Source organism: Labeo rohita, unplaced genomic scaffold (genome assembly GCF_022985175.1).
Source record: "Labeo rohita strain BAU-BD-2019 unplaced genomic scaffold, IGBB_LRoh.1.0 scaffold_61, whole genome shotgun sequence".
In the NCBI taxonomy this organism is placed as follows: domain Eukaryota; kingdom Metazoa; phylum Chordata; class Actinopteri; order Cypriniformes; family Cyprinidae; genus Labeo; species Labeo rohita.
Window position 1 is genome coordinate 117554 of NW_026129535.1, and position 13138 is coordinate 130691.

General features: G+C 40.2%; 1 protein-coding gene across 14 annotated transcripts in view; it reads right to left on the reverse strand.

Moving 5' to 3' along the window:
* The window catches only part of znf740a (zinc finger protein 740a), a 28110-nt gene extending 19011 nt beyond the window's left edge, over positions 1–9099 (reverse strand). For 13 of the 14 annotated variants that reach the window (XM_051103933.1, XM_051103928.1, XM_051103935.1 and 10 more), the window contains exons 1-5: positions 9010–9099; positions 5492–5646; positions 5126–5317; positions 4219–4365; positions 1503–1626 (exon numbers count right to left, since the gene is read on the reverse strand). In XM_051103933.1, coding sequence (XP_050959890.1) covers positions 1503–1626; positions 4219–4365; positions 5126–5317; positions 5492–5536 — 508 coding nt within the window. In that variant the 5' untranslated portion in view covers positions 5537–5646; positions 9010–9099. Of the gene's footprint in view, positions 1–1502; positions 1627–4218; positions 4366–5125; positions 5318–5491; positions 5647–9009 lie in introns of those variants that run through there. The other variant, XM_051103925.1, reaches the window with a different exon arrangement.
* Between the last annotated feature and the right edge of the window lie 4039 nt (positions 9100–13138).

A 13138-nucleotide genomic window follows, 5' to 3' on the forward strand; every position in this document is an offset into this window, starting at 1 on the left:
AAATTGTAGCTACTAACTCTCTTGATGAATCTATTTTGCAAATTTTCAGGTAATATTTTTTGGTGAGCTTTATACATTATTTTTAGTAAACTATATTCTAATAAATCATCGAATTTTAAGGTTTTTAATTGTATAAATATTGGATTTGTGTGGACCCTATATCCACTTCCATTTACAACACGAATAGCACGTTTTTGTAATTTAAAAACTGGTTCTATATAAGTCTTATTAGCACTTCCCCACACTTCAATGCAATAGGTCAGATGTGAAACAATCAATGAATTATATAACAAAAACAGAGCACATTTATTAACAGATTCTTTTATCTTATGCAGCACGGCTATGATTTGGGATACCTTAGATTTAACATAGTCAATATGGAATTTCCACGTTAACTGTTCATCAATCAAAACACCCAGAAATTTAAATTCATGGGTCCTATCTATCTGTACTCCTTGTACTGACAATGCTGCATCAAAATCCTTATTTGTACAACTAAAGATCATAAATTTTGTCTTACTAATGTTTAAAGATAATCTATTAGCGTTAAACCATCTCATAATTTTCCCAAACTCATACTCAACAACTTGCAATACATCATTTATATTTTTGCCAGCATAAAATAAAGTAGTATCGTCCACAAACAAAATACATTTTAGTAAATTTGAAACATTTACAATATCATTCACATAAAGAAGAAAAAGTACTGGACCTAATACCGATCCCTGGGGTACACCACAAGTAATTTGACAATTTTTTGATTTTGTATTATTGATTTCAACAAACTGCTCTCTTTCTTTTAAATAACTTTTAACCCACTGATGAGCTATGCCTCTTATACCATATTATACCATATTAGCTTTAACAATGATTAATCTATATTCTTTTCTAATTTGAAATACATTTGTAGGTTATTAGTCCAGAGACGTGTCTCTCTGTGATCGCTTGAAATTTAAAATGAACAAGGCTTAAAAACAAACTTTTAAACTTTCGTGACGACGCAGCAGCGACAAATTCGTCAACTGTCCCGAGCGTCTCTCACGCTGGCCCTGGGCCATCGGGCACTCCTTATTGTCGAGCCCTGCCTTCACAAACAAAAGTCATCCACTGTGTCTTCAGCGGCTCAGATGTGGTAAAGTGACAACTACTACGTTCATTATTACATCCAACAACAGAACACCTCAGTCCGAGCCATTCTTGTCTACAGATTAATTAAAAACCACTGGATGGATTTTTATCATTATAGGGCGGTTGTGTACACACACTGCCAACACACATTTATGTTTAAACAACATGTAAAAGAGAAGTTTGCATCCGATGACCCCTTTAAAGGTACATATTATTACTTTAAAAACGACATATTTGTACTTTTCACTTTTCACCAGTGACAGAACTGTACCTTTTTTTTCTGAGAGTGTATAGTATTTTAGCATATATACTATTGTTCTGTATAGAATATGCATATTAATAGCATATATTTACTCTCAATGTGATATTCATACCAGTATGGATGAGAATGTGTCTCTTCAGATGGTATCCACTCCTGAAGGCCCCGTAACAGTGATCACAGATAAAGTTCTTCTGGACTTTTGAAAGTGGACAATTTCCATTTTCATCTACAACCGCCTATCAGGAAAATGAATAGAAGACATTTTAATTGTACGGATCCCTCTTTTTAGTAGACTGTATTTTTTTCAAGCTTCAAAAAGTACATAGAAGAACAACAGAAGTATCAGAAAAGTGATCCACACACTTTATTCCAAGCTTTGTGTGAGGAACAGGCTGAAATGTTTTTTCAAAAAAAAAAAAAAAAAAGGTATCTGTGCAGCCCTACTACAAATTAGGGGTTGCACAGACTAGTTGACTATTCAACTGGTCGACTTTAATGCTCTGCCATGGCGCTTTTTAATTAACGTCGACTATTGGCGCTGCGTGGAGATATATATATATATATATATATATATATATATATATACACACACATATACACAGTGTATATATATATATATATATATATATATATATATATATTTATTTATTTTTATTTTTTTTACTGATCAGTCTCGGGTCGGACTTGGGCTCATTTAGCTTCTCTGCTTCTGTTGTGCTTATACGCACACTGCATATAGGCTACTGTATAAAATATTGTTATATAAGCTGTAGGACACGGGCCAGGGCCGGGCTAGAGCCTAAATTTGAGGCCCGTGCAGGGTCTAGCGGGTAGTCGACGTCAACTCGACTTTAATCACATAAATGTCAAAAAAAACAACAAAAAAAAAACTCTAAAGTCGTTCAGTGCCTACTACAAATACAAATAGATAAAAATCTATATTACAGACAGTGTATGGTCTTGCTTATTTTTCAGTTTAAAATGCATCATACATTTCACACTAAAACGCATGTAACACTGACAAGGGTTGCATCACAAAAGCATGTATTCCAGTTTGAAAATTAAATATCAGTTACCAATCACCCATGAGGGAAATCAAATCACAGCGATAATCACTGCTTGACGAGTATGTAGGGCTGGGCGATATATTATATCATCAATATTGAATATTTCAAATTCACGCATATGTTTCCCAAAAGAACACGCCGAATGTCCAATATTACATCCCCTTACTTAAGAGAAGTGAGGTGGGGGTGCTCTACACGCCTCTATTACGCAAGCTTTCATGAGTGCGGTTGCCAGATATTAAGAGTTCAAATTCCTAAATCACAGCTTGGCTGTTACAAGGATACATTTTCTGCCTGGTGTTTTGCTTATTTAAAGCAATCTGGCAACCATGTGCACAAGCTCGCTCTTCACTGCAGAAGCACGGACAATGATCTGAAAACACCAACAAACAAGCTGGAGTTTAGTGATCAAAATGAAAGTGTCACTCAACCAGTCTGTGTTCTGTCATGAGATCTCGACTGTATTTTTTGTGTCTGTGATCGCTGAATAAAAGCACTTACGCAGCCGCTGATGTTTGAATAGAGAAACACAGGCTACTGCAATTTGGAATTACTATTAGGAATTTCACTGTTATAATATTTTTCATTTGTGCTTCAGTTACATATACATGTTCATTTAATAAAAATCAGTAAGTGATCACTAGATTTTTTTTAACTGCTTAAATTTGCACTAAACATTTTGAATTTACTTTGTAATAATAGCTGTTCTATCTAAACTGTTTTTGCTGGGTTTTTTTGTTTGTTTTGTTTTTATAAGGGAAAAAGAAAATCATGTTTTTATATTATTTAAAAGCAACTGCAAACATATCAATATATAGAGTATCGTAAAAACTGACAATACCGAGATATCATTTTTTTTATATATATATATCGTCCAGCCCTACAAGTATGTAATACAACTATTTGAATGTCCTTTTCTGTATACTACTCAATGCTGAGTAATGCACAATATCAAAGGCATAGCTCATGCCAAAATGAAAGTTTACATTTACGTGGCCATGTCATTCCAAAGCTGTTTAACTTTCTTTATTCTGAAAAACACAAAAGAACATTTATAAAAGCCAGAGGAATTCAAAACCAAATGTAACCACATTAACTTCTATTATATGGGAAGCACACATCTTATCTCTCTCTCTTTTTTATGTCCCACAAAATAAAGAAATGCATACAGGTTTGAAATAACATGAAAGTGCAAGTGAAATGACACCATTTCCTTTTGGTAATCTATTGATTTAAATGCACATAGTATAAAAAGACATGCATACACAAGACTCAGGCACACACAACAGAAAAATCTAACAAAAGATGTCACATATAAAAGAACCTAAACATAAACTAACTAGCCAAGTACCAAACTTTACAAGCAGCAGATCTGCTTCACTCCTAAAACATCACAGCCCTTTAAATCACAGTAGATACTGGTGCTGTGAAAACACAATAACAGTTATTGTGCTACAGCATTCCCCTCCCTTTACAGACTGCCCCACCCCCCCGACCAAAACCAGCCATATCCTCCCCCACAACAACACAAACACACCATTAACATACAGAAACAGCCTGTTTAAATGCTTGCAATGTCACATCTGAGGAAATATTTTCTACAATATCCTCAGTAACCCTCTCAGGAGACTAAATAACACTGAAAATCTCAAATGTCTCACAGAAAGCAGTGTATTCAAAGAAACTTTGCGTGATATGTAGCCGACTGACAATCCATTCACAGGACTGTGACACACTACACGCCCACCCCCACACACTGACCTTCCCTGCTTGCCCGTCCTGCTCCCTCACTTTTGAGGGTGTTCCCGACTTCCTGTTCTTTTTCTTTAGCTGCATGTCTTCATTGGGTCTCATTTCCTTCTCATCCAGCAACCGGGGAGCTGTAAAATCACCCTCCTTCCGCAGAAGCTACAGACACACAAACACATAAATTACAAACCTTCATAAGCCTACAACACCACCTCTGCTTTTTTATACAATACTATGAAATAAACAGATTTCTGATTTTTTTTTTTACATCTACCAACAAATTAATGAATGCATTTAAGATTTTATTTTGTGCCAATAATCACGGGCTTATATGCAGGTCAACAGGTTTTTTTTTTTTTTTTAAGCGAAGACAATACCAATAACTGGGTATTGATGCATAGCCATTTTTTAAAAAATACATTTTTGGCTTTGAATGTATATTTTAGGTACTATAACTCATCGCCATTCCTTTCAAGAAACAATGTCTAACCTGCTTTTCACCTTTACCAGTTCATTTTAAATGGCCCTTCTGTGCAAGAAGAGTAAAAAATTACTAAATGTAGTGTTTTAAACAATGTGAGATTAAAGATCCATGTGCAATTATTAAAGAAAAAAAAACATAAAAAAAAAAAAAAATAGAATGTCACTATGCAGCACGTCCAACATTACTGTTTTTAAATGTATATTTATTTTACACACTTTTTAATCAAAATAACTAAAATAAGTTTAAAAAAAAAGAAAAAAAAAAAGCATTATAAACTGACAAGGCAGTTGACAGACTTTGTAACTACCATACTTTTGTTAGCCGGCCAAATCTGAATTAGCCTGAGTTCTTATGTTCATAAGCTTTTATAGATGGAACAAAATAAGCAATTTGCAACTCTAATAACTAATCTATAGCTTTAAGGTGTCTCCTAACCAGTGGAGGACAGGTCATGCTCGTTGGTAAGACCATGTGTCCTTGCGTCCCACGGTCCTGTGCATCCCTCTGGGCTGAGCCATGCCCTGAAGCCGGACCCAGCGGCGACATCATTTTCTTAGGAGCGGCAATGGAACTGGCCTGCATCAGAGCCATGCTGGACAGCACTGCTTCACATCCTAACAGCCCTGCCTTAAAAAACAACATCAAGACAAAGAATAAAAGATAAACTGTTGTTGCTGGAAGTGCATATTTTATGTGGTAATGAGTTAGCACTAAGGGATTTGGGACAGGAATTAAAGCAAAAGTCCACAATCTAATAAGAGGAAAATAACATGTCCTCAATGAAACATGTAGAGAACTAACCCATTTCATGTGGTCCCGGACCGAGCTGCCGGGTATGTGTGACATGGTGGTAGACAGCGGTTGAGAGACAGGCGAGATGTGTAGATGAGACGTCAGTTTGGACGAAGTGTCACACAAGTCTCACCGGACTCTATCATGGAGCAGCAATGTCTTTTCTTTGTGATGACAAAGATGAATTAGAGTAGAAACATGAGACATTCACAAAGCAAATTAGGGCTGCACGATAAATCGCGATAATATCGATATTAGGAAAAGCTCTTGTCAGTGAAGCACAGTTCTGTGATCAGTAGTAAATCACTATTCGATGGCCAGTGGGCACTCTAGTGCAGAAACTCCAAAAACGCCCCGCAGAAGAAAATCACAAAATACAGATCACTGCTGCTGAATTAACAGAAGATTTAACAGCTTTCATTGGTTCAACGTGACTAATAAACACATAAAAAAAAAAAAAAAAGTGACTAAAAACATACTTTATTTCATTAGAATAAAGTATAATGCAATGCTTATCAACATAGTTTTTTATCACTGCTTAGAACACTATGAAATATGTTGTGTGCCTTATTCTGTATAAGAAGCCACATCATCTCAAATAAGGATTCATTTCAAACACTCGCCTGATGGTATGAAGTGAGTTTGGAGTAAAAACATGTTATTAAATGTAGTATTTTCACATGCTTTCAGATGTAGCAGTATTTACTACACAGAGCTGTAGTTCACTGAGAAGCTACGCAAGCAACTTTATTATCGCAGCACAATACGATAATATTAAAGTATAATATCGATGATATTGTCTGTGTGGTTTTGCGTAGCTTGACAGTGAACTACTGCTCTGTGTAGTAAACGCTGCTCCATCTGAAAGCATGCATGTGATGGAGATTTACTACTGATTACAGAACTGGCTTTACTGACAAGACGCGCATGGATATTGCATGCCATTTATTGTGCAGCTGTAAAGCAAATACAGCAAGTGTTGTAAGACTGATCAGGGTGGGTAACACAACAACTACAGGCTTTCATCCACTGGAGGTAGCACCCAGATTGTTTTGGATAAAACTAGTTTGATAGCATAAATGTGTCCATTTTTGTTGAATGTTTCAATGTGTCTCACTGTACATTCATCCCAAATGATAGCAGCTCTGGCTCCTGGGCATAGTGAAAATTAGATTTTATCCCAAAGATCTTGAGCCCCATCTTCAAAAATGTGGGAATTCTTTAAACAGAGACCCCATAAAACGGTGCTCTGCACGTTTGTGAACGTGAAACGGCCTACCGCAGCCCAACTGCTAATGCAAGAACATCTCAGGAAAAAACATCCTGGGGCTCTCTGACTTCATAATTACAAGACAGCAGACTTTTATTTGGACTATTATAGTGAATTTGGTCAGATTTTTGGTTGGTAGCCAGTGCCTGGGAGTCGTCATTGCCTCCTCACCTGTCATGCTTCACACAAAAACTCAACCAAGACTACAGATCAGATGCTATTGGCTAGTATGGCGACGCCGCTTTCCTGCACATTTGCAATTTGTAAACTGTTTATACACAGATAGACACATGAAACTAAACAGTGTAGATGTACATTAATGTTGCGCTCAAAGTCGGTGTTAAATAAATAATGCAAATGCAATTACAGTTACAACAGGCACTAGATACTGTGGTAAATCATACTCAGCGCTGTTCACAGGGACACAGATTTTTTTCTTTTCTTTTTTTTTTTTTTTAACAATCTTAACAGCCACATTCTATAACCAAACTGACACCTGTAAATTTTTTTTTGTACTCACAAACACATTCTCAGGAAGCCTAAACTGTTTAAATAGTATAATAAACATAATTTCTAAACCTTACAGTAATTATCCATTGATAATTTAAAGATGAACTGACTAATAATAACAAAATTGGTAGATTTATTATTAAAAAGAGATTTATTGACTTATTGGAAAATCTTTAAAATTAATTGATTAACCCCAGGCCATTGTTTCAGTCAAAGCTGAGACAGAACAATAACAACTTTTAACAACTGAGTACTGAATATAAACTACAGATGCTCACGTTTTTGAGCACTTGTTTAAATAAGTTAAATATACCCACAACTTTAAGCCTGATGATACACGGGGCTACTTTTTGAGCAATGCTGTTCAGAGGCACCAGAGGCAATGTTTCCCGTCAACGAGCAACCATGTGAGACACAGGGCCCATGACAAATCTAAAGTATCCAGCAACATTGCTCAAAAAGTTGCCTTGTGTATCATTACCCTAATGTAACAGCAGAACAGACACTTGACAGTGACAACACTTTCTAATGCATGCACATCGACCACGTGTTTGCAAATTTGATCAAATGGACTACACTTTGAAAGTTATTTGGCTGTACGCATATGCTAAACGTTTTCATCAATTCTAATGTATACTTTGGCTTAAATGACAATTACCAAATGGATATGTTTGACTTGAAATTTTAATTGAATGAAGCATCTTTGAAGCTCCTGCAAAATGCTAATAAACACACCTGGACTCCACATTCAATTTCATGTGCTAAACTGCTGTGCATCTGTAACAAACCTTGCTGGTGGAAGAATAACCCAATAATTAAATAAATGGTATATCTTATTGCTGTGGTCACCATTCTATAAAAGCGACACTTCAAGCAATGGTGTGTGATTTTCTGTGATTTTCCCAAATTCATGCTTATAGCTCTCCTGGATCATTGCTTTAGTAACTTCAGCTTTCTCAAATGTTAAATATCTGTTTCTAGAAGTATACAAACTTAACTCGCATACAAATATATTAACTTAAATAAAATCCTACAAAGATGTCTTTCCTTTGTGATTCTGTCAAAGTCTGTTTGATTCGTACATCAAACAACTGAAAGTCCTTGTAGGCGCACAATTCATGATCAGCATTGTCAAGCCCTCTAAAATAGGCATATGTAAATCTGAGGTTTTAGATCAGTTTCTCTCATTCCTGCTCATTCATCTGACACATCTAAATCATGTCATGCAATACGGAGTTGACTGAGGTGTGTTAGCTAATGGGAGACATCTAAAAAGTGTGGTGCTGTTGGACTGCAGACTGAGAAACGAGCACTTGCCAGAGGACTTTAAATATAAGTTTAATAACATTCATGCATGTTGTAATAAATGTAGACAGATGAAAGAATAACACATACACACATCACGCATGTGAAAAGCATCTCAGCGAGCTGTTGTTCGCACCAAACTCCCCCGCGAACGCACAACCCTCATCTAGCACACCTAATCCTTTCATTCAGTCGAGCTTCATTTATTTAAACCCCTTCAAACATGTCACCGCACGCCTCGCATCAGTCAGGTTTGATTTACTCTGAGCTGGAGTTTATTTTAAACACGTTCATCTGCGTTTCGTTCACATAAGGTTTCTATAATCAAATCTCTATCAGGAGGCCTCTAAAAGCGCACCAGTCCACATCATTCCGAAAGAAAAAAAAGAGCAATAATTATTATTTCAACTGAAGCTATACGTGTAGTGCTCAAAAATCTTACCTTAGTACTGCTCAATTTCGCTCTTTTATTCCAGCTCAGGTCAGTTTACAAACACAGGAAACACCACCGGAAAAGCTCCACGAGAACGCGCACACTGGCTACAACGTCACGAAGTGTTCACGAGCAAAGACCGAACACAGCAGCAAAATTATTGCAGACAAAGTGGGAATATGGAGCAAAACTATAAAGAGGTTACTCTGCATGTTCATCCTTAGAAAATAGTGCAAATTTAAATAAATGAATAAATAAATAAATTTCACGTTATTAGTCATTATTTAAAATAGGAAACAGTACAATTTTGCTTTTACTTGTAGTTTCCATATGTTGATGTTAACATTAATAATGCATTATTATGCAAGTGACATTAACTTTTTTTTTTTTTTTTTTTTTAAATAAAATGTTTATGTTATTATCATCATCATCATCATTATCATTATTATTATTATTACTTTATTCATTTATTTATTTATTTTAGGGGTGGGGGAAAAATAGATTCACATACGAATTGTGATTCAGTCTCGAAAGTGAAAGTAAAACACAAGTGCGCATGCAAAAGCTGTTTCATATTAATAACGCATATTAATAAGGGCTCCCTGATGCCCGCAAGTAGTATAATTGCCCAATGATATAATTGCGAGAGAAAGCACTGAAAGGCATTTTTTCTCCCACCTTGTATTTATTTCTGAACACAGTATGATCGGATTCGGATGCATCAATAAGATTTCTTGAGTCAGGATCTGTACTATAGACTGGTGTGTTTTGTATTAAAATACTGGTGTGTTTGATGTCCAGCGTGCACAACATTTGATGAAAAATTGTGAATAGTGCACTGAATCATGAGGTACCAAAAGATTCCCACCCCTAATTTGTTTTTTTTGTTTTTTCTCATACAGACAAATTAATGGTATTGAAAGGGCAGCTATTAAAAAATGCCATTGTTGAGCAGAAAACAATTATTTGGGGCTGCCAGGGGCATCACAACTGGGCAGGAAAAAGGGACAGAGTGCATAGGGCCCACATGAGGATCAAAGGTGTCCACAACGATGTCACTTCTGTAAAAGAGAATTTTAATCTCAGAAAGTTTTTTAGCAGGTTCAATAAAGGACATGGTCGCCAACCACACAAATAATTCTGTGCAGTGGGCCCAGAATCCCATAGTGACTCCACTGGACAGTGCTGGTGTGTCTGGAGTGTCAAGAACCATTTGGCCACCTCTAACCAACTCTCACGAAGATAAACATTTCCAGTGGACTCAGAAAAACATGAAGACTAATTTTCTAAAGAGTGCTTTCTCACAATAAATAGTCTAGATGGATGGAAATATTGGGAAGGTCCCTTTAGCATCCTTGAGCATGTTACAGTGACCGACCATTTTTTGCAATGATTTTAAAAGAAGAATTGTGGTTTAGAAAATAATGGGTCTGTGTTAGGGCTGCACGATAAATCGCATGTGATTGTGAGGCGCGCTTAGTCAATGAAGCCGGTTCTTTGATTAGTAGTAAATCTCCATCATGTGCGTTCAGCTGGAGCGGCAACTAATACACAGAGTCATAAATCACTGACAAGCTACGCAAAATCGCGCACATAATCGCAGATGAATCGCATTCGATTATGAGCGCGATTTTGCGTAGCTTGTCAGTGATTTACGGCTCTGTGTATTAATTGCCGCTCCAGCTGAACGCACGTGATGGAGCTTTACTACTAAGTACCGGCTTTACTGACTAAGCGTGCCTCACAATCGCATGCGATTTATCGTGCAGCCCTAGTCCGTGTGGTGCTCTTGTGAGACTGACCGGTCACCAGCTGCTGTCTGAGGGAAAAAAGAGAGATGGCGTTCTTGCTCTGTCTCATAGAGAAGGTTCTCAGTCTTTGGAAGAGCTCACGTGGCTTATATGGCCGCCGTCTGGTGAGGTTCAGCTGAGGCCAATTAGCCTGCAATTAGCCTGCGGGCTCCTGCCCGATGACGCACAACGAAGTGGAAGTCCTGGAGCGTGAGGAACCATCGGGTCACCCTGACGTTGGTGTCCTTGGCGCGGACCATCCACTGCAGGGGAGCGTGGTCAGTTACCAGGGTGAACCTCCAGCCGAGGAGGTAATACCACAGCTTCAGGACTGCCCACTTTATGGCCAGGGCCTCCTTCTCCACCGCAGCGTAGTTTCTCTTGGCTCGGATCAGCTTCCTGTTGATCTATAAGACTGGATGCTCCTCACCTTTCTGGATCTGTGACAGGACGGTCCCCAGTCCTGTATCGGAGGCATCCGTCTGCAGCAGGAAGGGGCAGCTAAAGTCCGGGGCTCAGAGGACTGGCTCCGAGGTGAGGGCCGTCTTCACCTTGCTGCGGCACACAACTGATGGGGTCGCAGTAAGATGTCCATCATCTGCTGGAATGTGGCAGGTGCCCCGTGGAGGCCGAAGGGAAGGGTCCGGTACTGCCAGTGGCCACTAGGGGTGGAAAACACAGTTTTAGGTTTTGCAGATTCAGAAAGGGGTACCTGCCAGTAGCCTTTGGTGAGGTCCATTGTTGAGATATACTGGGCCCTTCCCAAGCGGTCCAGCAGCTCGTCCAGCCGAGGCATGGGGTACCCATCGAACTTCAACATTTCGTTGAGGCGTTGGAATTCATTGCAAAAGCAGAGGGTGCCATCAGGTTCCGGGACCATCATGATTGGGCTGGACCATGGGTTGCATGATGGTTCTATCACCCCTAACTTCAGCATTTGTTGTACTTCCTCCTCAATAGCCTGCTGACGAGCCTTAGGGACGCGGTAGGGCCGTTGCCGGACGATGACTTCTGGGGGCGTCCGGATGTCGTGTTGGAAGACGGTGGTCTGCCCGGGAAGACTGACCGACCAGGTGCTGCAGCTTCCCCTTCTGGGCAGCCGAGAGATGGGGGTTGACATCAACAACCACGGGATTGGAGGTGGCTAGGGCTGCGAGCTGGTGTCTAGTCCCGACCCACTTTTTCAGGAGGTTGATGTGGTACAGCTGATCAGCTCTCCTTCTTCCTGGATGATGTACACAGTAAGTGACTGGTCCAATTTTCTCCAGCACTGTATAGGGGCCCTGCCAGGTGGCCAGGAACTTGCAGGCAGTGTTGGGGACTAGGACCATGACTCGGTCTCCGGGCTGGAATTCACGTGGTTGGGCTGCCCGGTTGTAGTGGTGCTGTTGGGCCTGCTGCGCTTTCACCAGATGTTCCCAGATTAATGGCATGACACGGTCGATCTTCTCCCTCACTTGCCTCACGAGTTCCACTACGGAGCGATGGGCTGCAGGCTGTTGCTCCCAGGCTTCCTTTGCCACATCTAGGAGGCCACGGGGCTGCCGGCCGAAGAGGAGCTCGAATGGGGTGAAGCCAGTTGAGGCCTGTGGAACTTCCCGGATGCTGAAGAGAATGTAGGGCAGCATGAGGTCCCAGTCGCGTTTATCCTCCACGACCGCTCGTCTCAGCATCTGCTTTAGGGTCTGGTTGAACCGTTCGACCAGTCTGTTCATCTGGGGATGGTAGACTGTGGTCCTCAACTGCTTCACCCGCAACAGCCTGCAGAGGTCAGCCATTAGCCGGGACATTAAGGGGGTACCCTGATCGGTCAGGATCTCTACTGGGATCAGCGGACTGGGGGAGGCTTCCTAGGCGAAGTCAACTGGCAAGTAGGGCAGGCTTGGCAGAACCGCTTTGCTTCGGCCTCCAGGCCCGGCCGGTGAAAACGGTCGCGTATCCGCTGTACAGGGTTTTCTACCCCCAGATGACCTGCCATGGGGTGTGAATGGGCCAGCTCCAACACAGTTTCTGTCTTTGTGTGGAGCACAACCAGCAACAATTTTTCCTCCCCCCTTTGCTGAGCGACACAATAAAGCAGACCATTTTGGACTATGAAGTGCGGGAGAGGATGGGGACCAGGCTGAGCTTCCTTGCCTTCGATGACGCGGATCTGGGTCCAGCAATGCTTCAGTCTGTCGCCCTTGCATTGTTCCTTTGCGAACGAGTGGCTCCCTCTGGGACTGGCAGGCTGCGTAGCGGCGGCGAGCAGGTGGTCAAACCCAGGCCAGTCTCTCCCAAGCAGCACGGGAACAGGAAGGTCCTTCATCAGTCCTGCTTCTACCGGCCAGGCGCCGGGAGCAGCCGAA